The sequence below is a fragment of the Lathamus discolor genome, chromosome 3 (assembly GCF_037157495.1).
Source record: "Lathamus discolor isolate bLatDis1 chromosome 3, bLatDis1.hap1, whole genome shotgun sequence".
Classification (NCBI taxonomy): Eukaryota; Metazoa; Chordata; class Aves; order Psittaciformes; family Psittacidae; genus Lathamus; species Lathamus discolor.
In genome coordinates, this window is record NC_088886.1 from 9,607,641 (window position 1) to 9,635,574 (window position 27,934).

The 27,934-nt window shown below is 47.7% G+C and overlaps 2 protein-coding genes and 1 long non-coding RNA gene across 4 annotated transcripts in view; 2 read left to right on the forward strand and 1 right to left on the reverse strand.

Moving 5' to 3' along the window:
• SPATA6 (spermatogenesis associated 6) overlaps positions 1 to 3,026 on the forward strand; it is a 57,661-nt gene extending 54,635 nt beyond the window's left edge. Inside the window, exon 14 of the mRNA XM_065673391.1 lies at positions 2,854 to 3,026. The gene's annotated coding sequence lies outside the window, so the exon portion shown is untranslated. The remainder of the gene's footprint in view (positions 1 to 2,853) is intronic.
• Positions 350 to 27,934, reverse strand: SLC5A9 (solute carrier family 5 member 9). 2 transcript variants are annotated; one of them, XR_010611404.1, is made up of 16 exons: positions 27,919 to 27,934; positions 25,961 to 26,158; positions 24,551 to 24,622; positions 22,049 to 22,153; positions 20,048 to 20,212; positions 16,192 to 16,297; positions 15,537 to 15,617; positions 13,661 to 13,866; positions 12,762 to 12,897; positions 11,773 to 11,880; positions 11,445 to 11,595; positions 10,061 to 10,229; positions 9,286 to 9,501; positions 3,100 to 3,247; positions 447 to 1,152; positions 350 to 407 (listed from the first exon to the last, which is right to left on the reverse strand). XR_010611404.1 is itself a non-coding variant. In XM_065673388.1 (15 exons), exons 2-15 carry the CDS (start codon positions 26,087 to 26,089, stop codon positions 947 to 949), a joined length of 1,998 nt encoding a protein of 665 aa, XP_065529460.1. In that variant the 5' UTR covers positions 26,090 to 26,158; positions 27,919 to 27,934; the 3' UTR covers positions 350 to 946. The 2 variants fall into 2 exon arrangements, 1 of the variants encoding a protein (XP_065529460.1); XM_065673388.1 differs by having other exon boundaries at positions 350 to 1,152.
• On the forward strand, positions 4,453 to 6,637 carry LOC136011510 (uncharacterized). Its single transcript, XR_010611406.1, has 3 exons — positions 4,453 to 4,716; positions 5,054 to 5,139; positions 6,181 to 6,637. It is a non-coding gene; the product is annotated as an uncharacterized LOC136011510 (long non-coding RNA).

The following is a 27,934-nucleotide window of genomic DNA, read 5'->3' on the forward strand; positions in this document are numbered from 1 at the left end:
GCACAGCCCATGCCAGTTGGCTTGAACATGCCCCTTGGATGCTGGAGTGGAGGGTTACATCCCTATGGGCATTTTTAGCCTTCTCCAAGTGAGCATCCTAACCACCAGACAAAGATATTAACAGTGGGTACTGCTCTCTGTTCCTCTGGAGGTGGTTTAAAAAGTTATGGCCACGCCACATTATGTGATAGTAACAAGATGGGTCAGAGAAGCCTGGACTTGGTCTTGGAAGCAAGGTCCAGCCTTGCTGCATATTTCCTTTCCCTACCACAGCCAGGTCACTGTGGTCCCAGGGAGACCTTTGTGCATCAGTGCAGTATACATAACCACAATAACCCAAAGTCAGAACTGGCTTTGTTACTAAGGCACCTTTATTGCTGGCAATGCTGTTAAGGGGCAGGAGCAACCTGACGAATAAACAGGCTCAGGCTGCTGTAAGACGCAACCTGACGAATAAACAGGCTCAGGCTGCTGTAAGACCAATCGCATGGCAAAGTGGGCAGGATGACAGGGCTCAGGGAGGGTGGGAAGCCTCCCCACACTAGTGTAAAACAAAAGTCCTTCCCCTAAATACAGCAGTGCAAAATCAGCCCTGAACTGGTGCACAAAGGGAGGACTCAGCCATGCCACAGCTGGGCTTTCCAAAGCCTTTGCTCCTTGTTTGGCTTAGACCTTTAAAATTGACCCCAAGCCTTCTGATTTCACATGTTGCCTCACATCCCCCTGCATCCTGGATGTGTTGAGTCTCAGTCACATCTTACATTACAGAGAAACCGAGCCCTGCAGTCATTTCCAGCAAGCAGTGCCTCCAAGGAAGGGCTGCACCAAGGTGTTCTGGTGCATCTGGGAACCATCACAAGGGTCTCTGTCACTGCGTGGTTCCAGTTTAGACAAGAATATGAGGACCCCTGAGAGAAACCGAAGCCACGCACTGCCTGACCCTACCTCAGCCAAAATATGCCCATAGAAAGACATTAATGGTCAGCAGGAGAATAGCATTCACATCGCAAACAGTCTTCCATGGGTGCTTTTCCTCGATGCTGGTGAGTTTCTGCTCCAGGGCAGCTTTCTCCTCCTGGGACAGGGTGGGCTTGGGGCCGGTGGACAGACCACAGAACCAGAAGTACAGCATTTTCCAGCAGGGAGGCTTGCCTGTTGTGGGAGATGGACCAAAAACTGGGTGTTATCACCTAACTGGGACTCTTCCCTCCCTCCTTCCACTAGTTTGGAGGTGCATTGACCAATCTGGAGTAGGGTTTAAGATGCACCTTGCATGGGAGATGCCAGATGATGGCAGGAGACGGGGAAGGGAAGGGTAAAGAGAGCTCTCTGGCTCAACCATGTACAGCACAGCCTGATTACACTCTGTTGATTGCAACACCAATCGTTCATTAGTTAATTAACAGACCTCTTCCCCCTCCTCCCTGACCCAGCTTCCATCCACTTTCATGAACTCCTGACAGCATGATGGTCCATTTAGAGACATCCTGGCTTATTCATTACACGTGACATGCCCGGTGAAGTATGCGCTTTAATTGTCAACCCTGCGCCGTGTGTATTTCACTGTCTGTTCTTTCCAAATATAAACTTTTTGTGAGATGCAGAATGTCAGAAGGCCTTGTAAAAGGTGTTACCTGGGAAAAGAAACCTCATTAAACTGTCAGCTGCTGTGTTTCACATTTCCTTTCCCATCAGTACTAATTACCAAAATACCAAGACACTTGTTTATAAGAATCCGAGCTAGTTAAGCGAGCTAGGAATTGATAAGAAATAATAAATAACACTGAATGGCTGCATTCATCTTAAACCCAAACTCACTCTGTTGGGTCAAAACAAATACTAAGAGATTTCTTTAGTTGTTCGTTTCTGTTTAGATTGGCTGTCATTGGTACCAGTGTCGTTTGGGCTGCCCAGCAAAAGGAACGAGTGAAGACATCTTACGTATATACCTTTCTTCTGAGGTTTCTGCTCTGTAACCTTGGAAGGTTAAGCTCAAAACCAGAAAGCTGCATTTTTTGAATGGATTTGCAGAATAAACCTCTGTCCACTCTGAAAAGAACTTGCTTATGTAGCTTCTCCTGCTACTGTTCTGTCTCGTGACACCTCTTTGAGTTCATTTGACTCTTTGCCTTCTTACTAAGTACCCTTGGTAGGACACACAGCTATTTAAGCAATCTGGGTCTGAGTTTCAGCCATGGCTTATATCCTAAGGGAAGATTAAAGATATTATTGGCTTAATGTAAATGAGAAAGCTGAGGCTTGTGGATTTATCCTAGTACATCCATGAAGTGCACGTCTTTCCTAGTGTCTCATCATTCCTTTGGGCCATGATGCTATTTTGATACGTACATTACAGCAACCCTGGGTGAGCTTGGCCCACGGAGCCCACACCAGGGTAAGGAAGAGCACATACACAAGGGGGTTGTCTCCTATCAATGATGAGGACAGGAAGAAATGCCACTTTTATGTGCTGAAAGCTGAAGTTACAGAGCCTGCCACAACTTTTGTAGTGCTAGTGGTAGCTTTGGTCATGCCTGCAGTAGTGCTGTGGATCTCCTCAAGAGCAGGCTGGTGGGACAGACAGATGCAGTATCATGGCACAAAGCCACAGTGTCAAAGGAGCAAGGAGCAGTGTCCCAGCAGCACAGACCTCCATCCTCCCAAGGGGTGTTCATAAGTGGCCACTGACTTCCATTTAAGAAGTCCAGCACACCATTAAGTGTGAAGGCCTTAAATGCTAACACTGTAACTTGGGCATAACTGGAATGGGGTAATTTGCATAGATAAATAATTTGTTCTAGAGAGGAGGAAGGAAAAATCATTTTACTGAATGGTTTTCTTTTTTCTTTCTAGGAATGGCAGCTCTTCTGAGCCATTCGGAGGATTGCAACATGGGGGTAAATGCTAGGAGAGACACTGGGAGGACCAAGAACCACAACACTTACATTTGTCGCATCCTTATAACTGGTATACCATAAACCCATGCCCCAATTCCAGTGAATGTAACAGATGGCCTGTCATGAGCTTTAGAGGGACTTGCATGAGGTCTTGGCTGTGCACTCACGGGCGCATGACTGTGCTTGTTCAGAGTGTTCCTACCTGCCTCCTGCTTATCGCCGGAATCTGCACCTTCAACCAAGTCACTCTCTCCGTTGGCTGTGTTGATCTGTGCTGCTCCACTCTTGTAATCCTTCAGGTCAATGGCAGGTGGTTTTCTGTGCCTTGTCCACCACGTCAAGGAAGCGAGCTGCAAAGTGGGACAGAGAACAAACAGGTTATTGCCTGTCATATCCAAACTGGCATACCTCTTGTCTCCCTTTCTGGGGGTGCAGATCCAAGATGGTGCTGAGAGACCTGTTCTGGGGTGACAGTTGCTCGCCCACTTCATCTCACCTCCCTTCTGCACTCTGGAAAGGAAGACTGGTACCATCCAGCTTGAGCTGAAAAGCTGAGAAAAAATGTGAGTTAATCTAGTTTCCTTCCTTATATTTTTACAATTAACCTGTTCCACCCCTGTCTTCACTACGAGTAACCTTTTAGTAGACAATGAAGAAGTGGTATCCTATTTGCTAGGGTCACTTGATTGACATGAAATAATGATGATCTGCATCCAGAATGGCAGCTCTTCAACAGGGAAGGGTAATAAAATCAATTAAAAAAAGGAAGCAGCAGCCAAAATAACCCTCTCTGGCTACAGTCAATCACAGCCAGGCACTGTACCCTCAGCAGAGAAAGAGCAGTCAGGTGTTAGCATGCAGGTATATGGCTATAGGAGCACGACGCAGTTATATGGCCATGGGACACTGGTGTTTGAGCAGCTCCTTCTCTGGGACATGGGGAGGGTCTAGAGGATCTTCTGTCTCAATTGTCATTTTATAGGAAAAGAAAACCCAATGGGAACATTAAATCCCACAGCTGGGACAAGTGGACTTCCAAATGAGCTTATGTCAGGGCTCTGAGTGGGAAAAGCAGCAGTATTTGTGTCTCTGTTCTATGACTGCGTGTATGTGTTCAAGAAGTGCAACTATGGGGACAGACAGAGTCATGATACGGTGAATATCAAGTCACAATTCACAGGCAGGATTACACCATACATTAGACCAAGAGAGATAGTTAAAAGTATTAAAAAATCATCTCTGGTATACACAGTAAGATTTGGCTGTCCAAAAGCCTTTCCTCTTTTTTTCTCTACTGAGCCAAGACAAGACATTACCTCTGTCTGCAGTCTGTCAATGAAGATGATGGAAGATGATGAGCAGGCTGCTGTGGCTGCAATCTGCTTTACAAAAGCAGGTCTGAAACCCTTCTCCTCCCTGGGATGCAGAGAGTGCACAGGAGGTGTTAATCTTGCAAACCTCACCGTGGTCCTTTCGCAGCTGTGGGATGGAGTTAATCACCCCAGGGGCTCCAGTGTGAATTTAAGCCAGGCCTGCTGCTGCTCTGACTGATTATGGCACACCAGCATGTCCTAATTCCTGCATGCTCTGGTCAAGGAAGATGCTCATCAGTCCCATTGGAATGCTGCCACCCAGGGCCATGGACTGTCCCCCAGCTCCAGCCCATCAGAGGAGTCACAGGATGGGACCAGGGCAGCAAAGCTGCATCAGTGACAACAGGCCAGGTGAAGCCAGATGAGCGGCTGCCTCCCTGCTCTGCCCACATGGAAATGAACATCTCAAATGGGTCACTTACAAAGTAAAGTGATGTCCCTGACACGTGAGTTTAATTCCTGACTTTTATACACACAGATCTAGGCAGGAGTTTCCAGCTGACACAAAATGTTGCATAATTTCCAGAAGATTTATAGCTTTATTTAAATCATTTTCAACCAAGATGAGCATTGGGCAGGGCTAATCTTTCTTGTCACGATGTGCTAAATTGCTTTGATTTGATGATCCTCATCTTTCTCAGGGATTTTTTTTTCTTTTTAATCACTTAGGAAATGTCACTGGAACACAGCAAAGTTTCAGGCTACTAGAGGATTTCCAGAACTTTCCTTTCTTTTCCCTCTTCTTCCTATGCGTCTCTGAATGACTGACTCTTTATATTGCAGCAAAATCTGCAAGGGCTGATATTTACCTGCGGCTCTGACTCTGCCAGACAAGAGCATTCCCAATTGAAAGCAGCATAGACATACAGGTAACCTCATACACATTAGCCCACTGACCCAGCCAGGTGCTGGTACTTTGACCATGGCCAGATAAAGCAAACCATCACCCTAGAGAGCTCCTTGGTGAAGCATCACAGCAACGCTCAAACTTCAAGCTCCCCTGTGTGGGTTTTGGGTGGCTGAATTCCCTAAGTCCCCCTTTCTCCTCTTTGCCATTGCCAGAAGGGTGGATGCTGAGGCAGAACGACAGCACTGCGTGGCCATAGAGGCCACCACAGAGATGGGTACAGTTCCTTTGCACAGACCCACAGAGGGATAGGGATGGGAGAAGCAGATGACGGCACTTGTTCTGCATGCCTGGAGAAAGCAAGCAAATACATAAATAAGAACTGCTGACGGAGGAGCTGTGTTAGCATAATTGACTTTGACCTTGGAAATGCTGCCTGTGCCTGCCATGCCCAAGAGCAGGAGAGCAGGGGGTAGCCACTTGGCTGGTCCTCGGGAGCCCTGTGTCTCTGCTCCCCACTGCAGAACCATGCATGGGCACTGCTCGGAGAGCCCTGTGTGTCCCCCCCCCCCCCCCCCCACCTTAGTTTGCTTCTCTCTTAGTGCCTGGTTCCTATAGGAGCTGAGTGTGCTTTGCTATTATAGCACTAAATATGATGTGAGACCTTCAGCTGCAGAGTGCACGGTGTGGGTTCAGGCCAGCCAAAACAGTGCTGAGCTGTACACCTAAAGGAGTCACTGAAGCCAGAGCTCAAGACGCAGGGAAAACATCTCCGACCCCAAAGTACATCATGTGGAACTGCCAATCCATCAGCCTGTCTGGGTGAGCCCTGACCCCTGGGGATGTCACCTAACTTGTGTAGCACTTGTGTTTTGTAGGCTGTTCCTCTCCCTTTCCCCACCTCCCATTCTCCTTGCACAGGGGAGTTTGCAAGAGCTCAGCAAAGTTTTCCTTTTGTTGTTTGTAAACTCGAATAAATCCTTCTGTTCCAAAATGCCATCTGGCACCTGACAGTTGTGTTTCAGCTTCACAGTCTCAAATCTAATTGTAAGCTCTTTTTCAGGGCTTTCAAGGACGGTGTGACACAATATGGACTACCTACAATGAAGACATATGAACTCGGGAGCATACCAAACAAATTCCTTGCATACTTGTTTTCCAGCACAGCATCAATCACCACAGGGATGGGAGAGTGTCCAAAACAGCAGGAGAAAATGCTACAGCTTGCAGTTCTTGGATTGTAATTCATTTAAAGCCAGACACATTAGCTGTACCACTAACATCAGATACAAATCTCTGTTCTCCTTTTGTGCATTTACTATCTCAAAAGCATTGAGATTCAATATTTAAAGTTGTCCAGTGTAGATCCTCAGCTGGTGTAAAGTGGCATAACTGTGCTCAACAGCTGCTCCTGGTCTTTGAAGACAATGGAGCTATGCTGATTTACATCTGCTGCAGGAAGATCTATCACTCTATTTCCTTGGCTTTTTCTTTGTTGGCTTGTTTTTCTTTGCCTTTTCCTTGACAAAATAAATGGTGTAATTCCTAGCTTTTATGTGGTGTCTTTCATCATTACACCTCAAAGCACTGCACTGGCAGAACTAGTTCCACGCAGTCTTTAGAAGGGAAATGTCCAGGGCTCATAAAGTGAATTGACCAGCACATGGGACTGGGAAGCACCAGAGCTTCAGGTATCCTCAACCAGGACATCCAATACCAGCTTGCCCCTCTCAGCCACTATCACGGGGGATAGTGGCTCTTCACCACAGGCTTGCCTGCTTGCACGCCAAACCCCAGCAACTAGAGGTCACTGATGGCCAAACACAAAGTTCAAGTGCTGGTTTCTACCCAGTGTTAGAGCCTGACACATCCATCCTGATTTCCCAAAACCTTTCTGTCCTTGAGCCATCTCAGCACAGCCACAAACTAGCTTGAGATGAGGAGACAACCCTGCTTGCAGGACACCATGAGAAACCATGGTCCAAACCTACATCTGCACTCATGTTTAAGGCAAAAGTTGGGGTGAGTTTGACTGAGGGAAAAATGAACAATGCTGGTTTTAATGCTGCCCGCTCTGATTCTTGCCACACAGGCAATAACCCAGTAATGTTGGCACCTACCTCAGCTTAAGACCCACACCTTCACTTTGGCTGTTCTCTGAGGAACAAGGTCAGAACTTTCCTTTGAAATCGAGGATAAATAGTAGAACCTGGATGGAAATCAGAGTAAAACCAAAGAGGAGCAGGCTCTCTCCCATGCTACCGAGCTATGGGAAGAGGGAGTTAGCTACCCCTGTGTGGCACAAATTACCTGTCAGCCCATATCATTGTCTTTGTGTTAAGAAGGTCTTGAAGGCAGGGGGGCACATGGGACATGGATGGTCATCACTATCATCAGATGATTGATTTATCTGGGTCTCTGTGTCCAGCCTTTCACTGCCACCGGCAATATCATTAATTCTCATTAAATTTCTTCAGCAGAACCATTAATACAGAGGTCAAGCACTGAGCTCAGCAGTACGTGGGGTCCATTGCCTACCGAAAGGTTATCCTGAACAGCCCTCTTTAGAAAACTTCCCCCAAAATGCCCAGCTTATGTTTGTTCATGGCAAGCTCTGCCCCTTTAGCAAGCCCTCCTCCCTCCCTGGATCTCTAGATGTACCTGGTGGGGCAGTCACCACCTCCACCAACTCATCCTTTGCTTCTCTGGGATAACTGCACACAGTTTTAGACAAAATCCTGTCCTCCCTGAACATTCCATTGGCTTTCCTTCCAGTCCAAATCCACCTTTTCTGAGCACTGGCTTTATGAAGACTATGTCAAATAAGGTCCCTTAAGCCCCGCACCTATAAACTCACCTATCGCTGTTGAAAATCTCCACTAAGGAATCTCTTATGCTCATAACCTCTCTTTCCCTGATTCTATTACAGTACATCTTCATCCTGAAATCTCCCTTTTAAAATGTGCCTTAAATGTTCTACCTCCAAGGTCAGACTACAAAGTGTGTAGGTGCTGTGGCCAGCTTCTTCATTTCTTAAGCTGCTGGTGTCATGTTCACTATTTACCAGTGCTGCATTAATGCATCTTATCTTGCTATTGCTGTGGGCAGGGAGCACTGCACATGTTTAGTTATCACAGGTCAGATGATGAGTGGGAACTCATTAAACCACAGTAATTAATTGCTGGCAACCATCTGGCCACCCCTGAGCAGTAGTGAACAACGTAAGCAGCAGAACTAATGGTGCCTCCTTGTCAGTATTTCTCTCTCCCATGTGGATCCTCTGATAGCTAATAAAAGCTGAGACTTTATCTCAAAGCAGACACAAAGACAGTCTCCCTCTCCCTCCTTCTTCTCTATCTGAGCACCTGCTTTCATGTAATCTTTAGGAGCTGGGTAACATTCAATCAAACATTGATGGAACCGGTTAATGCTTTACAAGTTATGAGGAAGCAACAGATAGAAAATGCTCTGATGGCATCACCTGCGTTTCCTCATGCAGTTAGACAGGAAAAAAATAGGTCTTTTAAACCTTTCCAGTAACCTTTGTTTGGAGGTAGATGGCAGGATTTGTTATATTGACAGCTGCTTTAAAACTTGGGACTGGGAATAGCTGCTCTAAGGTCTTATTATATAAAGCCTCCCAACTCTGCACCACTTTAATGTGTTAAGTAAAAGAAAGTTGTGCCTGACTCAAAGTTATTAAATGTAATTGAGATCATATTGGGACAAAATGTTATTTTCCTAAATGCCCATGTTGCAAAAGATATTAATCTTGTTTGCCTGCAAGATTGATGCTGGCTCTGCTGAAACTGGGTAGATGCTACAATTAGATATATTTAATTCCTCCTCAGCAGTGCTCTGTAATGCGATTTCATCTCCTTCCCCTTCTCCTTTCCTTTCTCTTCCAGCTATGATGGGCTGTGGTGTCTGCCCAGCTCTAGGCACAGCATGGGAACTCACACTCAATTTGGAGCACTCAGTGCCTCAGGAAGCATTAACACTATGCAACCTGGGGAACAGAAAGCTGAGGAGCAAGGGCTTCTTCACAGCATATGCATTAAACACCATTTCTTAACCATGGGAGGAAAAGAAAAGGACAGATTTCAGACATCTTTTGGAAACCAGACGTGGGGGGCTCTGCGGAAAGGTGCCACGGCACATCACTCACCTTTTCCTCGGGGATCGGTGGGGTGCAGAGACTGATGAGGACAATGACAACCGCAGTGAGGACACAGAGGATGAAGGCAAAGTAGAGGTAGTGCATGTCCTTTAGCACAGCTGGCCTTCTGTCCTCCTCACCACAAGACGGTGTGCTATAAATAAACTCCATGATCATCCGAACAAGACCAACAGCTAGCCCAAACATGAGGCCCCAGAAAGCACCCTGAGAAAGGGCAAGCATAAAGGAAAGGTCACTGCATGTTACCTTTGGTTGAAATTATCCTCCCCTTTCCCTTTCCTTCCCTTTCCCTTCCTTTCCTCTCCCTTCCCTTTCCTTTCTCTTCCCTTTCCCAAGACCCTTTATGCCTGATGGAAACCCACACTGACATGCACCAAAGGAGGGTATCTTCAGTTAAGAAAGTCCTCATTTTCTCTTTCTGCCCTTGAACACGGAACAGATAGAGCGCAGACAATGCAAGAGTCTCCTCCTAACAACATGCCCCGAGCTAGAACGACACATCATCCCTAAAGTGCAGAACAACTTTGCCTTCCATGCTTTCAAATAAGACTGCCAAGAAGTACCACTTGCAGTGGCTGCTTGGAAGCAAACAAACACATACACCAGAGACTGGGCTAAGATCCACTAATGCATGCCAGGGCAAGTCTAATTGTCACACATTAGCTGGACTGACTTTGGAGTCTCAGACACTGAGGGGAGAGTTATTTCTTTTGTCAGATCAAACTACATATGTATATTAATTGGTTGTTGTCGCTTTACTTACAGGCTCATTAATCCTCTTGCAGAAGATTGCCAGGATGAAGAGAGCTGTGACCGGTGGGGCCAGATAGCTGGTTATGGACTGAATGTAGTCAAAGAGCTGGCCGCTGTTGGCCGACTGAATGATCGGGATCCAGAGAATACTGATGACTATAAGGATGAGGATAATGACTCTGGAAGATGAGGATAAAACTGTATTAGCTCTGCAGGTGTTGGAGCACACCTGAAAATAAGTTTTTCAGGAAAACTTCTACTTGCTCTCAGAATTTCCTAAGAAAAATCCGCATAAGACTCCCAAGAAGAACCTTTCCCTGTACGGAGAGATTGTTCCCTTCTAGAAAGTCAATTCAACCAATTCCCAAAGTGAACTTCACAGATTTCGGAGGGAGCTGAGCTAGGGCTTGCCAGTCAACATGCATGAGAGATCCACAGGGCATGGTGGCTCCCACAGTGGGCTGGATCAGTGCAAGCCTTTCAGCCTGGTGTGTCCTAGAGTGACATGTTCTTTGAAGGACTAGCTCTTTGATGTAATACAGAGAGGGAGCTGAAAGCTTGTGGAAGCATGGAAGCAGTCCTTCCGCTGCCTTTCCAAGCAGATAGGATGTTCAGTCTAGTGCCTGTGCCAAATTCCAACTCATTTACTGCTTATTAGAATTGCTTCTGTGGTCTCAGGCGCATACCGTAACCCTCCATCTTTGCACTGTATGTTACAGTTATGTATGTAACACTGTATGTTATTGCTGAACAAGAAGGAGGCTCTTCCCCTCTCACTACTCTATGGTGGTGGAGTATGAGACTGCCTGCAGCCCTCAGACACCCCACAGCAAAGTTTAGAACTTAATGCTCATGACTGGAGAGCAAAAGCACCACAAATGTTCAGAAAACAGCTTAAATTCTGCTGTCAGGAGGAGAACTTTATATGCTCCTGGTATAAGGCAGTACCAAAGCTTGCTCGCGAAGGGCACTATAACTTACCACAGCAACAGAGAGCTGGGAGGCCCAGCTCTGCACTTTTCCCTGAAAAAGAAAGGAGTAATTGCAATGCATCGCTCCTGTCTGATGCTAAAATAACATGTTCTTAAAGAGCTCTGGTGGCAGCGACTCCAGAGCTCCTCCGGCTTCTCTAGAAGTTACATTGAACTCAGTATTTATGTTAAGTTTAGAGAAGAGAGAGGCAGCGATCTAGGTAGCTCAGTGGCACGCTTGGTGTTTCTCTTTGACCAGCTCTGTCCGAGATGAAGCTGGAAAATGTAATGCTCTTTCCCAGGCGGTGTTCCCGCGCTATATTTTAGGCACCAGATTTTCCTCAGTGAGCCCAGACTGGAGAATGCAAATGCTGCCCTCGAAACAGATGATGAGAGCAATGAGACATAAAGAAACGTAAGGACCTGCCCACAATCATCAGCTCCTGCTCTGAGGCCTTTCTGCGGATCCGCTGCCAGATGTCTATAACGAAGAGAGTGCTGCTGCTGTTGAAAATGGAGGTGAGGGAGCTCATCAAGGCTGCCATCATCACAGCAATCATCAAACCCCGGAGCCCTGGGGGAGCAGAAAAGGGAAGGGAAAACCAGGATTAGACCGTCAGCCTTTCAGCGCTGTCTTTTCATCCTCATGTCTGGTGAATGCATCCCCATCCTTAGGATGGATAAGGGCAGTCTGATCCCCCCCAGCAGCACATGGCTCAACCCCACCTCCATCTGTGTAAAGGTTTCTCACCATCAGGCATGAGTTCTATCACTAGTTTGGGGTAGGCGATGTTGGAACAGCCCACCGCAGCTCCACAGACCCTTTTGCAGATGTCTGGGTCCACACAGCCCACTTCATCTGTAGAAGACAGGAAAGGAACAAGAGGTCAGTGCAAAGCCTGTGGAGCCATAGGCAGTTTAATTCAAGGGAACAGATCCTGATGTCTTGTGTGGTTTTGTATAAATTCAGAGGTGCAGCTGGAATACAGCGAGAATGAGTGGAGCTGAAGAATGCCTTCAATCATCAAATAAAGGTGAAACTTTGAGATGGCATCCTGCAACCTGTTCAGGGTACAGATATAACTCTCCTGGATGTTGCATAATTGTAGCCCTTGACGGTTCGTTGTCTGTAGGAACTGGACTGTTTCCATGAACCTGTTACCAAGGATGCTGCAGGCTTACTCCTGTTTGAGGAGACTGGGAGAGACGCATTTCCCTGCAGGAGCAATGCTCTTAACAAACAGAGGTATTCTTCCCGGGAAGTGGCATGCTCTGGAGAATCCAGCAATGAGACCTCCTTGGGAGAAAACAGGAGGAGGCAACAGGAAAACAGGGCTGTTTTCCATAGTCCACCAGGAATTGAATGAATCTCTGTGGTGGGTTGCTAAAACCCCCACCAAACTCCTAATGAAAGTAGTCTATAGGACCTGAAGAACAGCCTCACTACACTCTCTATTCCATCTCAGTGACTTCCTCCAGATAGACAGATGCATGCAACGTCCACAGCAGGGAGCTGTATGCCTCTAACGGCAAAAAATGCCCCATACAGATAGATACTTTCAGTGACTTCCACACTGTGGAAGCACTGGAGGTGGAGAGGAAGGGCACAGGAACACCATTGTCCTACAGGAATCTATACAAGTGTGCCTGTAGGACAGCAGCTTCTGAGGTGCAAAAGTGCCGGTGAACCTGTGTGGTGTTAGTAGTCATGGCAGGTATAAAGCCCTGCGGAAGGCTTACCTGGGTAAAGAGCTCTGCTGATCATTCCTGGCATGACAATGAAAAACATAGGGAGGATTTTCAGATATCCTCCCAGCACCGATCCACCTTTTGCATGGGAGAGGTTCTTGGCAGAGAGAGACCTCTGGACTATCACCTGCAATCAGTGCAGAGAGGGAGCAAAGAGTGAACCAAAAGCACTAAAGAGAGAGCAGGATCCATTCTCTCTCTGTCTCTTGTTCTCATGGATGACTTTCATCCATCAGAATCCCAGGGTGTTTTGCGTGCCAATGGCAACTTTCCCATCTCAGTCGGCTGCAGCCTGCTGCCACTGCTCAGAGCTCGGTGCCCCGGCTGCAGGAGAGGGCAGCGTGGAAATTTCCTTTAGAGAAATCATTTCAGCCTTGACTGAAATGAAGCCACCTTGAGGGCTGGAGACCGCAGCTGCACAGCAGCAAGAGACAAGGCATGGAGCAGGCTGTAGGTGCTGTGGTTAAAGTTCCATGGTAGGTTTTCCTTGCACAAAAGCACCGTGTCTCAAGAAACAAAAGCTTTCCTTGTTTGTAGCTTGGAAATGAATAAGAAACATGAGACCTCCAGGAACATGAATGGCTTGTCTGGAGCTCTACACAAGGTCACCGCAGAGCCTGCTCCAGCTCCACGTTTTCATACCCTTGTCACACTAACTGTGTGAAGACTCCCAGTATGCACCAGCCCGCAGTGGGATAAAGATGGAAGAAAACCACCTTTTCTTTCTGTGCTAAGAATTGCACAAGATATTCTGGTCTAGACCAGCAGGAAGGCAGTAACTGCTGCACAGTGAGACACAGTCATGTTTTAGCTCACAGATCCACAAACTGAGGATTGGAATGGGAATAAACATGTGGCAGTTTGCCTGCAGAGGGAAAGACTTTCTTTACCTGGTCAGTGCACCAGGTCCAAAGAGCCAGCACAGAGAGTCCAAATATAAGGCCAGGCCAAGGAATGTCTCCTGTGAGCGGATCCCTGAACAAGTGAAAGGCATCCTCACGTGGGAGGTGACAGGTCGTGTTTGGGACTATGACCTTTGGTGTCGCTGTGCTGTATTTCTCCTGAAGTCCTTCGTACCAGCCAACTTTTTCAAATCCTGAAAAGAAAAAGGCTGTGATTTAAGGCCTGGTGCATCCTGCAGTTGTTTCCTTATCTGAGACTCATAATTACTTTTATTTTCTCCCTTCCTCCTCTTATCTCCTTGCTTTTCATTCCACCCTCACTTTTGGCAGTCGAGATTTCTACAGGAGTCAGTTGGATTTTGCCCAGAGTCCTTGTACTTTTAACAGTGCATCCTGGAAGAGCATCAGTGCAGGAAAACTCCATGATCCTAACCCCCACAAAGTCCTCAGCTTCTGGTCTTTGTTCATATGCCTCCAAGAGCTAAAGCAGGAAGATATGAATTGATTCAGAGCAGCCCTGCGGAGAAGGACTTGGGGGTGCTGGTCAATGAGAAAATGAACATGAGCCGGCTGCAGTGTGCGCTCGCAGCCCAGAAAGCAACCGTATCCTGGGCTGCATCAAAAGGAGCGTGACCAGCAGGTCGAAGGAGGTGATCCTGCCCCTCTACTCTGCTCTTGTGAGACCTCACCTGGAGCATTGTGTGCAGTTCTGGTGTCCTCAACATAAAAAGGACACGGAACTGCTGGAACAAGTCCAGAGGAGGCCACGAGGATGATCAGGGGACTGGAGCACCTCCCATATGAAGATAGGTTGAGGAAGTTGGGGCTGTTCAGCCTGGAGAAGAGAAGGCTGCGTGGAGACCTCATAGCAGCCTTCCAGTATCTGAAGGGGGCCTATAGGGATGCTGGGGAGGGACTCTTCATCAGGGACTGTAGTGACAGGACAAGGGGTAACGGGTTCAAACTTAAACAGGGGAAGTTTAGATTGGATCTAAGGAGGAAATTCTTTCCTGTTAGGGTGGTGAGGCAGTGGAATGGGTTGCAAAGGGAAATTGTGAATGCTCCATCCCTGGCAGTGTTCAAGGCCAGGTTGGATGAAGCCTTGTGACAGAGCACTGGAACAGGTTGCCCAGGGGGGTTGTGGAGTCTCCTACACTGGAGATATTCAAGGCCCGCCTGGAGAAGTTCCTGTGTGATGTACTGTAGGTTACCCTGCTCTTGCAGGGGGGTTGGACTAGATGATCTTTTGAGGTCCCTTCCAACCCTTGGGATTCTGTGATTCTGTGATTCTGTGTGGGATGGTTTAGTGTGAGGTGTCCCTGCCCATGGCAGGGGGGTTGGAACTGGATGATCTTGAGGTCCTTTCCAGCCCTAACTATTCTCTGATTCTATGATTGTATATGACATGAAAAAAGACGTGTCTGTATCTCTGTTTGCCAAGAAGGCTCAAAGCAGAGACTGATGATGGTCAGCAACCTGTTGATTTTATATAATGCTCAGAAGATTCCACAGTAACTCCCAGAGTAAACAGGTAAAGTGAGCAGAATAACTCCAGATAATTTACATGGGCACAGTGAGACTTGAATTTGGCTCTGGGTTTGCAGTGTTGCAAGCTCTTTACCACTCTTAGTAAAGCCAAACTGGCAAGGTGAAGTTAACCAGAACCTCTCCTCCACAGTTACTGAAAAGGATGAAGCAAGCCTGATGACCTGGTAAATAATAGTTGTTAAAACTCATTTCTGCAGCATACATGAAAGGGTGAAGTACCTTGGCATCAGACATGAAAGGGTGAGGTACCCTGATAAGGTCTAATGACCTTGGGGCCATTAAACTAGTGCATGATGCCACTGTAGGTTCCCCTTACCTATGAACATGAGGACGAAAGCTCCCAGAACCATGATGATGGTCTGCAGCACATCTGTGTATATCACTGCCGTTAAACCACCTGTCAGCAGAACCAAAGACAACAGGCAGAATGCGTCACCATGCACAATGCAACAGGTGCCTCACCTGGGAAAAGGATTTCCTTGGCCCCAGCACTGTAATTTCAGGACAGACCCATTGGGAGAAGCCGGCATTGAGCTGGTCCCCAAGAGCCTACAGGTGTCATAAGCCCTCCCATGAGGAATGGCCTGAAGGGGTTTTCCATGCTCATGACAGGACTTGGAGGCAGTTCAGCATCTCAATATCTGAAGTTGCTAATGTTGCAAAAAGAGAAGATAACAACAAATATGGGCAGTGGTAACTATCAGCACAAGGGGAGTCAGGAGCTTTCTGTAGTGATAGAAAATCCCCTAGAAAAGAATGATGTTCCCTCATACCAGTTTCCCTTGGGTCAGGAAGAGAGACAGGAATAGTCAGAGGTCCCCAGTAGCTGGGAATGACAGGGCAGGTACTACCAGCAACCAGGGGAATCTCTCCCTCAGACCAAGACCCAAATACCTTCCCCTCTGTAGGAAAGGAGAAACATCCATCCTAGGTTCCAGTTTATAGTGTTTCTTTTAGAATCAGCTATTTACCAGCTATGGTGTAGACAGCAGTCACTGCTAGCAGGACCCCAGTGGACAAGTAGAGGTTCCAGCCCAAAGACATTTGGATGAACAGTGCTCCGGAAAAAATGTCTGTCTGGAATAGAACAAAACAAGCCCAAGGGCAGTCGGGCGTTAGTAGTGCTTCGTGCAAGGGATATGTAATAAAGCAGCCTGCAGCCCTCTGCAGCTGAAAGCACCGACCAGGGAGGACACCAGGAAGGTGAAGAGGAGGAGAAAGGATGGGGCTGTTGGCTGGGAGCCTTCTTGTTCTCAGAGTAAGGAAAATCATCCCTCCAGTTCTCAGCATCTGGAAGCTGGGGAAGCAGGGGGTAAAAAGATCCAGGTCCTATGCCAAGGGTCTAAGACCTCATCAAATAAAGACTCTCTTACAAGCAGCCTTTATGGCATTCAACCTTCACTGGCACAGAGAGGTACTGGTGGAAACTGCCATTCCTTTTGCTGACCTTGAAGACATCCATGGGGAGCAGGAGTCTAGGAATCCACAGGCAAACACAGGAGGGAAATGGGGGCAAAGAGCAGAGACCAGGTTCACAGAATCACAGAATCCCAAGGGTTGGAAGGGACCTAAAAAGATCATCTAGTCCAACCCCCCTGCAAGAGCAGGGTAACCTACAGTACATCACACAGGAACTTGTCCAGGCAGGACTTGAATATCTCCAGTGTAGGAGACTCCACAACCCCCCTGGGCAACCTGTTCCAGTGCTCTGTCACTCTTACAGTAAAGAAGTTCTTCCTGATGTTAACGTGGAACTTCCTATGCTCCAGTTTACACCCATTGCCCCTTGTCCTATCACTGGATATCACTGAAAAAAGCCTAGCTCCATCATCCTGACACCTACCCTTCACATATTTGTAAACATTGATGAGGTCACCCCTCAGTCTCCTCTTTTGCAAGCTAAAGAGACCCAGCTCCCTCAGCCTCTCCTCATAAGGGAGATGTTCCACTCCCTTAATCATCTTTGTGGCTCTGCGCTGGACTCCTTCAAGCAATTCCCTGTCCTTCTTGAACAGAGGGGCCCAGAACTGGACGCAATATTCCAGATGCGGCCTCACCAAGGCTGAGTAGAGGGGGAGGAGAACCTCTCTTGACCTACTAACCACTCCCTTTCTAATGCACCCTAAGATGCCATTTGCCTTCTTGGCCACAAGAGCACATTGCTGGCTCATGGTCATCCTCCTATCCACCAGGACCCCCAGGTCCCTTTCCCGTTCACTACTTTCCAGCAGGTCAACCCCCAACCTGTACTGGTACATGGGGTTGTTCTTCCCCAGATGCAAGACTCTACACTTGCCCTTGTTAAATTTCATCAAGTTTCTCCCCGCCCAACTCTCCAGCCTGTCCAGGTCTCGCTGAATGGCAGCACAGTCCTCTGGTGTGTCAGCCACTCCTCCCAGTTTTGTGTCATCAGCGAACTTGCTGAGGGTGCACTCAGTTCCCCCATCCAGGTCATTGATGAAAATATTAAACAGCACCGGTCCCAGCACCGACCCCTGAGGAACTCCACTAGTCACAGACCTCCAGCTAGATTCTGCGCCATTGACCACAACTCTCTGCCTTCTTCCTCTCAACCAGTTCTCGATCCACCTCACTACTTGATCGTCAAGCCCACACTTCCTTAGCTTATCTATCTTCCCAAGACTACATCTTGGTGACCGAGTGGCCAGGAGACAACTCCTGCTTGAACGGCCCTAAAGAATCACTGATGTCTTGTGCCATGATTTATTTATCTGAACAGGTCAACACCTCGCTTTTCTATCCATGCAGTTCAGCACACGAGAACGACTCCAGAAGAACAGGTTATACCTGCTGAGGACCTTACTAGAAACACATCAGCGTTGCTTTTTCTGAACCTACTGGCAGAGAAAGTGAAACCAGGAACTGGGTGAAACTCAGTTTATATCAGTTATACAGATATCAGTTATACAGATAGCATCACTGAAAGTGATGTGGGAGATACTTACGTTGGGAAACCAATTTGAAGGACACCTGCAAATCTGGTGTGGAGTGAGCTACAGGTAAATACGTTTGCCAAGGGAGACAGAAGAGATGGGGCAAGATTTCTATCTGCTGTCCCTGAAATAAACACCTTAAAAGCAAGCACCCAATGCAGCTCCTGACCCTGCGACAGGACAAACACTGTCAGTACACCACAGGAACCACAGTGTCTTCTGTGATTTGACTTCCCAGCAGGACACACAAACACCTCTGTAGCCACGCAGGATCAGTCCTTTGACAACACTGTTTAATGAGATCTCTGGTTTTCTCTGCAGTGTCCTAGCTGCTAACCTATGTTTGGGCAAAAAGCATAGGGAGAAAAATCCTTCTTGTAGCCACTGCCTGCTGTCCAGCCAGCCGCTAAATGAGCTCCCTACAAACAAAAGCACTGCCTAACAGAAAGCACCTGCCATGCCCATAAACTGCACCAGCCACATCCATCAGCCACGCGTGAATTAGCAGCACAGAGGAGAAAGCACTGAGATGAGACAGCAGCGACTGCGGCCAGGGTCCTGCTCTGTGAGGCACTGGCAAAGACTGCTCTGAGAAGGTCATTTTGAAAGACTGGTCTGCTTTCACCATGTAAATTGACTGTAGCTGCGCACATCGTGATGCTGGAGAGAGCTTCCGTGTACCCCTCATGGGTAAAGCGGCTTCAAGTGCCTCTTTGCAAGACTTCATCCTGGGCCATACTTCAATCCCACAGAGCAAAGCTCCTGGAGGCGGAGGTGGCAGCAATAGGTGACAACCAAGAGCTGGCCACTAGAGGAGGAGATTTATTCCATACTCCCATCCTGGAAATCCTCTTAATTCACCTCCCAGGACCTGAGATATAACAACCCTGTGAGAAGAACCCTGAAGAGAGCTGCGCATGTGTCCCTCATCTCCAGTCAATGTCTTCCAAGGCAATTTGACATCTAAATACTTCAGTAGAATCTAGGGAAAACTGGCTTGTACTGGCCATGGGACAATCAGCTGGAGACAAAGGACTGACATTTTCAGTCCCTGTAATGGAGTCTGAAGTACAGTCCTCTCCCTCCAAGGGTAGAGGTAGTTCTTAACAAATCTCTTATGTGTAAGCTCTGCCTGTTTACTAATGGCATTTAAATGAAGATAAATACCCAGCAGCTTACACTGTTTTTTGGCTACCAGTCAGGTACAATGCTACAAGCAATCCAGGGAAGATGCTGAGGTTTTTCTTAAGCTGGAACCTACCTTCCGTTCCCCATACCCTTTTTATGCAACGAAAGTGACAGAAAGAGACATATGGATGTCTCAGTGTCCAACTGGAGATGGGTCATGAGTGGTGTCCCTCCAGGGTCAGTGCTGGGACCAATCTTGTTCAACATCTTTGTTGGCAACATGCACAGTGGGATTGATGCACCCTCAGCAAGTCTGCTGATTGCACTCAGCCTCAAGAATAACCACAGATTTATGATAACTTAGGATAATTTCAGCTCTACAAGACACAGGCAGATCCTTGGATGGGGTAATGCTGCAGTTCCCCTGTTTCTATTGCCTAAGCTTTGATCTGATAGAAGAGGAAAAGCAGGGAGACTTGGTACTTGCACTGTTTAATAATTAGCTGCCATGTCCCTGTAAAGCTCTCATTGTGCATTGCTGTTTAATGTTTAGGATAGGTCTCCATGATCAATACAGAGGCAGGTATTTACGTGAGCAAAGCCACATGCTAACACACTGCTACTGTTTCTGGTAGCTGAGCTGGTCTTTTCAAGGACATTGGAGTTACCTCTGAGAAGCCCCGCAGGGTACCAGCATGACCTACCCCTGCCCTAGACACAAGGGTGCTGTTCAGTGGGTACATACCGATATCCTGGTGAACATATAGAGGATGAGGGACAGCACGGACATGTAGATTTGTATCCTCTGCCCTCCAAACCTCTTCTGCAGGTACTCGGGCATGGTGACCACTCCTGCTGCGATGTAAACAGGCACAAAGATCCAGCCGAGAGCCAGAAGTGTCCAGGTAGCCTGTTAAGGAGACAGAGAAATTAAAGGCATGTGATTCAACACATGGGAACATCGCTCTCCTCTGTTATTTCACTGGACATTGTAAGAAAACAAAAAGGCACAGTGCCATGCAATGTATTTGGGAAGCAGTCTGTCTTTTTCTCCCTGCTCAGGAGATGAGAGGACAAATGGAGGAATTATTACAGTATAGTTAGAAGCTTTTGAACTTATCCTCCTAAACTGTGTGTGTCTCGGTGTGTCACATCCTGTTCCACCTACTGGTCTCTTTGGGGAAGATGGTGTATTCTATTCCTCTGGAGCTCTGAAAGATGGTGTTGTATTTGGTGGCCTTTGAAACCACTGATGCGGTAGCTGTGAGGAGTTAAGTGATTCAGAGAAGGATGGGAGCATCTGTTTGTTGCTTGATTAGCAAGTGATGAGGCTGAGGCAGCAGACTGTCCCTGCGAGGCATAAAAATAAGCAACAGCAAGACTCTGCTGGGATGTTCTCCTTGCAAGCTGATGCGGATATGCCTCTGTCACTGATGGATAAAGGGGCAGTTCAGGCGCTTTGCCACAGGTGAAGGGTCTTTTGGAAGGTGTAAAGGCATCTCCCATCATGTATTTCCTCTCTGAAACCCAGCAAAAGGCCAACAGGATTCTTGAACATAAATAAAAGCTTGTTGGATTATCAAACCTTATCTTCCAGCTGTCTCAGGCCATTACCTTTCATCCAAGTACCTTACATTTGTCCAGATTTTACTCTGATCCGTTATTTAAGTTATCAGAAATGAAACTGATCTCTGTGAGCAGAGATTGTGAGTGATCAAGGAGAAGGGCCATGGCTCCTGCAGTGGCAGAAACTGGCTTAGGTAAAAGGTGCTCATATGATCCCTGCAGCTAAGTAATGTCCCACGACAAAAGGAGAGAATAATGGCATACCTAAGGTCCCTTTCCAATCTGGAAGAAATGAATCTAAACTCATGAAGTTAGATTTGCCCTGACATACAATCTTGTTTTCACGGGCTTCTAAAATGACTTGAATAGATTTACTTAAAGCACAGCGATATTGGTGTGTATGTCCCACGTGCACCAGGCTTAACATAGGCTCTGCTTTCTTCGCAAAGGACTTAAAGGTGATCTTCATGGCTAAGAAAAAACCCCAATGCAGGGAATAGATATCCCAGGAAAGAGCTTTTTGTGGGCTCTGCCTGTGCTTGGCAAGTGTCCGACCCTATTAACGGTCTCTGCTGATATAGACAAGAGATTTAGAGTTAGGTGAGTGATGTTTATTGTGAGGCTGGCACTAATCTCACTCCTCATCACTGCAGCTGAGAAATTCCATTAGCATCACACACAAAGGACCTGGTTTTCATGCTCTCTGTGGTGACAGTGGCAGTTTCCTAGGCCACTTCAACAGGCCAGAATGAGACCTGCCTTCACACCCTGATGTTCACCCCAGAGACAGGGGAATGCAGTGTTGCTGATTCTCGTGGCTTTACACTGAATGTAGGAGCACATTCTGCTGCTCTAAAAATCCCCTGTACCCAGAATCCTGTGATGATCCAGGCACCTTTTCAGCATCCATTCTCTTTTATTATCTTCATGAGTGCAGACTAAAGCTTAAACATATGGCCATGTGCTTCTGCGAAGTTCAAAGAGCTAACAATTTTAGTGGATTCCCCTCAAAGTAAAATAAAGATCTCACGTTTTTAAGGCTGTCTGAATGTCTGGAGGCTTCTCTCCTGAGGCACGAGAGCTCGCAGTCGCTGATACTGTTAGCGTCTGATTTTGGAGACAAACCCCCAGTCCCTCTGTAAACAGTGACACCTTAGTTGACAACGAAAGTAACTCTTACATTCCACTCGAAGCCGCCAACAGCAAGGCCCCCAGCTGCTCCAGTGCCTGCCAGGCCAATGAATAATCCACTGCCCACATTGCTTGACATCAGGGATGCTCCAATCTGAAACACATGGCACAGGCACAAAACCCAGAAAGTCACCTTGAGGAACTTCCATATCATTTTCCCAGGGGCCTCATCTCCTTGTAGCTGGGTGCTATGGAGAGTTGGGTTTTCCTTCTCCCTTTAAAGAAAACTATGTTTCTGTATCTTACAGCGGGTGTACCTGCTCCATTCCACAACCCCACTCCAATGCAAAGCTTAATCTCAGAACGGGGGTTCACTTTGTCAGTGGTTCTCCTGAGATACATGCCTCTTATGGAGCATACAGTGGGGTAAGGAAAGTCTGGTGACAGCCACAGACACCTCAGTGCCAATGAAACATGAAGGATTTCTCCATTGCCTTGTTACTCAGCCAGCAATGTGCCTTCTCCAACCTTGCTGACCCTTGCTGTACCTCTCTAAGTCTTGCAGTGAACATGCATGTGGTGGTTTGCACAGCCATGGTGACAGGAGCGCTCTCTTGGAGCTCCTCCTAAGGGAGGGCATTCTTGACCCATAGCAGGGATGATGTTAGAGGCATGAAGGCCTTTTGTGTTTACTGTCTACACATAGGTTCAAAGATACCTCTGCAGTAAGCTGGAAAATGCCAATGCCTAAAGTTAACTTTGACTGTAGGCTGTGGGCATGGTAGGGTGTCCCTAGCATGGCTCATTGACACCCTAATTGGAAGAATGCAAGCACCAAGGTACTTTAAACAGGGCAAAGGCTATCTGACTTAATTAGCACGTTTATTTGGCACAAAGCCTCACCCTTCTGTGTGCCAAGATCAAATCTCTGGCAGGGTCAAATGAGAAGTCACCCAAAGGACAAGTCTAGCCTTTTTGTCTCTAGATTGCTTTTAGACACATTAACAACAAGGAGCTTTTCTCTCCTTACTACTGCTTCATGACAAACAAGGAATGATGGAATTTGATCTGCTTCTCACCTTTGAGAAAGGTAAAACATTAATATGGCATCAACACCGATTCCTGCCAATGGCTTTGCCTTCTTGTCTAAGAAAAGCGTTGATTAGAGAGCTGGCTGCCACAACGTGAATTTGCAGGTGAGGTGGTGCTCTCGGGAAAGGTGAGCAGTTTTCCTGCTGTCTCTATCACAGAAATACAGAAGCTACATTGCACAGGAGCAGCAATGCAATATCAGGGCTTACTGGAGGGTGCCTAACACACAGCACTAACAAAACCCCACTAACAAAACACATGTAAGCCAGTCGTGTACTCAAGGGGGAGGCCACAAGGAGCTGAGCCTGCAGGCGTGCTGCAGAGGCAGAATCAGCTCTGACGAACAGAACTGAGAAGTGAACAGTGCTAGAGGTGGCTTTGAACCTAGACTGGTAAGGCAGGAGGGCCAAGAGCTGACCTGTACCAAACAGACCCTGTGACCACCTGTGGATGGAGCCAAAAGCAATGAGAATGTTTTGGGGTTTGGTTTTTTGTTTTGTTTTAGGAAAAAAAAAGAGCAATACTGGCGGAAAATTGTTCCATTTTGGTTTCTTTTAATTTCCCTCCTCCAAATTAGAGAAAAGCATCAAGCTAAGCTTTTCCATTAAATGTCACTTGGCTGAGACAGAAGTGTAAAGAACATTAAAGAAAGAACAGATTTTAGAGAGGTGTATGTGTCTCTGATGGAAGAGGTTGACAATCTAACCTAATGAATTTATGGGCAATGTACATCCAAAGATAAAAATACAGTGTTTTGGTTGAGAAGTGCATTCTGTTACCCATGACTCACTGGAGATATATGGTGCTGGTGTCTGGCATTGGCTGAGAAGCATCTCTATTCCTGTGGCGTTTTTATTCCTTTCAAACTCTAAACTATCTTTCTATGTACAATTCACACTTAAGAAAAGGCATCTCCAATAGATTTGTTTGTTCTTCACAGTGAAGATTTATACTTCGGTGGTTTGAAGTTTATACCCTTTACATTGTTAGTCAATAATCTCAACTTCACTCTAAATAGCAAGGGCTCAGAAAGTCCTGGGCTTTGGGATTATTTTTTCTTCAGTCTCTAAATGCTGTTTAATGGATAGCACATTCCTAGGTTACCTACTGCTCTCTTGGCTTGGGGACAACAGCATCTTTGCTTAGTTGGGGACAAAGAGTTTCAAACCCAGCTAGGCAGTCAGTGCTCCACACTTCCATCAATGTGAACATTTTTACTACTGATTTTAGCAGAGAAATGGAGTTGAGAAAACCTGAGGATTCTGAACTATCCTTTTGGCCCAGCAGCTCCATGCTGTAGCCCATTAGCAAACTTGCATGGGGTGATTCCTGGTGGATCCTCTTCATCTAAACACTACAGTCAAAATATGCGTGGACTGGGGCCCCTTGTAAGACCTGCCTTGCTTACATCCAAAATTGCTTTCAAACCATGTAAAACAGAGGGATGCATTTTACTCACAGGCCACCAAGTCATGGATCGTCCAGCTAGGAAATAGCCTCCAACAGTGCTCCGGCTTGCTCGTATCGATGACTGCATGCACAGGAGAAAGAAAAGCTTTTTCCTCCATTCCCCACCCTCAAGTCAGATCCGATGCCCGTCCCAGTATCCTTGAAACATCCCATCAGCAACCTCTTGCGCCACCCTAGCCCTATTCCTTTAGGTGTCACTGCAGTCAGCTGGCTCACCCTATTCACAGCAGCACAGGTAGTGCATGGCTCTGACACAGGCTGAAGCAGGGCCCCTGTGAAAGACATCTGATTTTGAGAGACCTAAGGCTTCGTCTGCTCTCAGCCGTGTGGAGATAAGTGCTTGCAGCTCCAGGAGAAGCTGCCCACCTTCCAATGGTGGTGTGCATTAAGAGGAAGCTTTACCCTCTTTGCTGTCCAGCACCCCTGGCAATACCTCCAAGACACATGGGTGAGAATCAGAGGACAACCTTATATCCCATGGGATGCCATAAGGCACTGCAATTGGGCATGGCATGCGAAGGCACTCCAGGATGACCAACAATGCCCTGCTGCAACTCATGCTGCCTTGCTTCTTCCCACTGCTGTGGATTCAAGGTTTCCAGCAGCCCCACACTTGCACGGCCACGTCACGCAGCCCCACCTGGGAGCTGCATGAGAACTGCAGGGATTCCGAGAGTGATAGGATGTCCATCGGCCAGCGAGCCCCTCCGGCGTGCCTGACGCTGCCTGTGCTTGCTGTTTGCGGTAACCAGGAACCTGCAGTCAGGCACCGCAACAGTATGGTTTGCCGCACATGGCAGCAGCCAGAGTGGTGAGCAGCACTGCCACGAGGCCAGGAGAAGCCTGAATGTCTGGTCTCAACCTCAGCCCCAAACACTTTACTGCGTACCTGTAAGGAGTGCCAGGCTTCACCCATTATCTTTACCCCTCTTTGTTCAGGTTTATAATAGTCCAGCTTTGGAAAGAAGCTGCTTGTACCTATTTAATGACTTCCCTTGAACGAACCAACTGGGAAAGATAACCAGAACAATACAAGTCTCTGTGAAAGAGGCTTTTGCAAAGCAACATGAGTAATTAGCAGCAATCTTCCCAAAGCTGTTTAAAGTCCCATTTCAGTCTTCTCCACCCCAACCCTGCCCGCTCCTGGTGTGAGACTACTTTGCAGCATGTGGGAGGTAGATACCATCTCATCCCCAGAACTCCAGGGAATGACCCCCAGCTATTCCCATGTGGAGGTTCACAAGAAGGTCACTGTCACCCCCAGACTCGCTCAATAGGATAACAGCATGCACAGAGGATGCCTTCTGCAGGCAAACACCTTTGTGCCCAGGAGGGTTCAGGGAGGATCAGAAGCTCTGCGCTTCAGGCAGACCTAAACCCAGTCACTTTGGGGACTCACCCATATCCCAACGGTGAGGACAAAGGCGAAGTAGCAAACCACGACGATGAAGTCTGCCAAACCAAAGGCTGCTGTTGTGTCCCCCAGCAGCACGGGCAGCTCTGTGGTGGTCGGGGTCTGCTGGCTCATGGCTACAAGTGAACTGCTGATTTTCCCTCTCACACTGGACTTTGGTGCACGTTGGTATTCATCGCTCCCCTTGTAATAATTAACAGGAGAAGGTGTGAGTGGGAGCAGGACCCAGGCAAGACAGTGGCTAATGTTTTCCCAGCAGGAGCTTTGGCTCCATGGTTCATCAGTGAGGACCTTCCCGCATGGTGTTGTGGTGTGAGCATCCCTCCCAGGTGCTCCTGTGTCCTTCACCAATGGTCCCCTCTCCTGCCTGCTTATCCATTGGTGACAGCCGTTGGGATGGCAAATGAAGAAGCGTCAAATTGCCTTTTCCCCACCGCTCTCTCACACCACTTTCTCCACAGCATCCTATAGAAGAAAGTTCCTCCTACAGGAGCTGCCATAGAGGGAGCTGCTCTTCTTTCCTGGCGCAGGTGGTAAGGATACTGATCTTTGCGGGATGGATGCAGCACCCACACTCAACCCCTGGTGCAGGAGCAGCCACATGCAAGGTCACTGTGCCCCTTTCCTCACTTGGTCCAGCATGTGATGGGATACTCCATGCTGCAACAAGACCCACATCCCCGATGGATGGCCAGCAGACAAGAGCATGTGTTACGCTGCACATTCACTTTGCAGGTAGCAACAGGGGGAAGTGCATGAGGAGACTGATGAGTTTTCTTGTCAGGCTCCCCAGCATCCACATGGCCAGCAGGAAAGGGTTAAGCTGCTTCTGGGACAAGCTGAGCCGGTGCCAGGTCACCTACATGGGTCGAAAGCAGCAGTGGCAGCAGGAGCAGCAGGCTTGGGCTGGTAGGAGGGGGCCATCCCCTACCACAGCAGCAAGCTGCAAACCACATCTCCTCCCCGTCCCACCAACTGCTTGGTGCAGCAGTCATTTCTCGGCGGTGCAGCATGTCTTGCACGACAGGACACCTCAGCTGAGGGCACCAGCCTGGTTTGGAGGCAATGTGGGGACCCTCCAGCACCAGCCCAGCTCTCCTACACACTCAGCACTCTGAATCACACCACCCCTCTGTTCCTGCGTTGGGATGTGTTTGAGAGGATGGCCAAGGGTTTGCAGAGCCATTACAGAGCTGGCTGCAGGCCCCAAGCCTTCTGCAGGCAGTCCCTGGATCCTCCAAGCAGAACCATCTCCTATCTCGTCTACCCTCCACCATTCATGGTCACCCACCCCATAACACATCAGTTGGAACGGTTTAGACCTAGGTGAGCTTTGTTTGTTACAAGGAAGGCAACAGAACCTCTCATTTGGCTTTATCCTTCTCCCTCCCAGTGTTCTCTTGCAAGTGCTGGCTACCTACTTGCTCATTAACTGCAGTGCTAAAGCAAGGCCCTTGTCCATCCCTGCTCTCCAGTCTAAGACTCCCTAAGAGCAGCATCTTCCCACAGCCTCATTATCCACAAGAGGCTTTTCAAGACTGAAATGCTCCAACACAGTGGAGTACAGCAACCAGAAATTAACACTCTGGAAGCCTAAATCCCCAGGTGCAAACAGACAGCTCTCCCTGCTGATTTACACTCACCCACACGCTCTTCGCTCTTCACACCGCAGCACCCAAAACCAAAAAGTCAGCCAGCTAATCCTTAAACACATTGAATTCCTGACCAGGAAGCAAACAGAGCCGGTATATCCAGCTTTTCCAAATGAGGAATCCTGCCCCCTGCGGGGAGCCCAGCCCAAAGCACTCATCCACCCTTCCCAAGGTGCTGTACCAGCAGCAATTACTATCTGCAGACACTTGAAACCTTGCCCCCCTGGAAAGTAAACACATCTCATAAGCCATTCCCAGCAGCTGTGAGCTATCACAAGTCCATGGACTCACCAGGATGATGTTGGCA

Coding starts and splice junctions, on each gene's coding strand:
- SLC5A9 (XM_065673388.1), bottom strand. CDS start 26,089: ATGAGCCAGCAGACCCCGACCACCACAGAGCTGCCCGTGCTGCTGGGG. Junction 13,867..15,536: donor TTTCGTCCTCATGTTCATAG/GTAAGGGGAACC, acceptor TTTTCTTTTCAG/GATTTGAAAAAGTTGGCTGG. Junction 1,153..3,099: donor CGGCGATAAGCAGGAGGCAG/GTAGGAACACTC, acceptor CTCCCACAACAG/GCAAGCCTCCCTGCTGGAAA.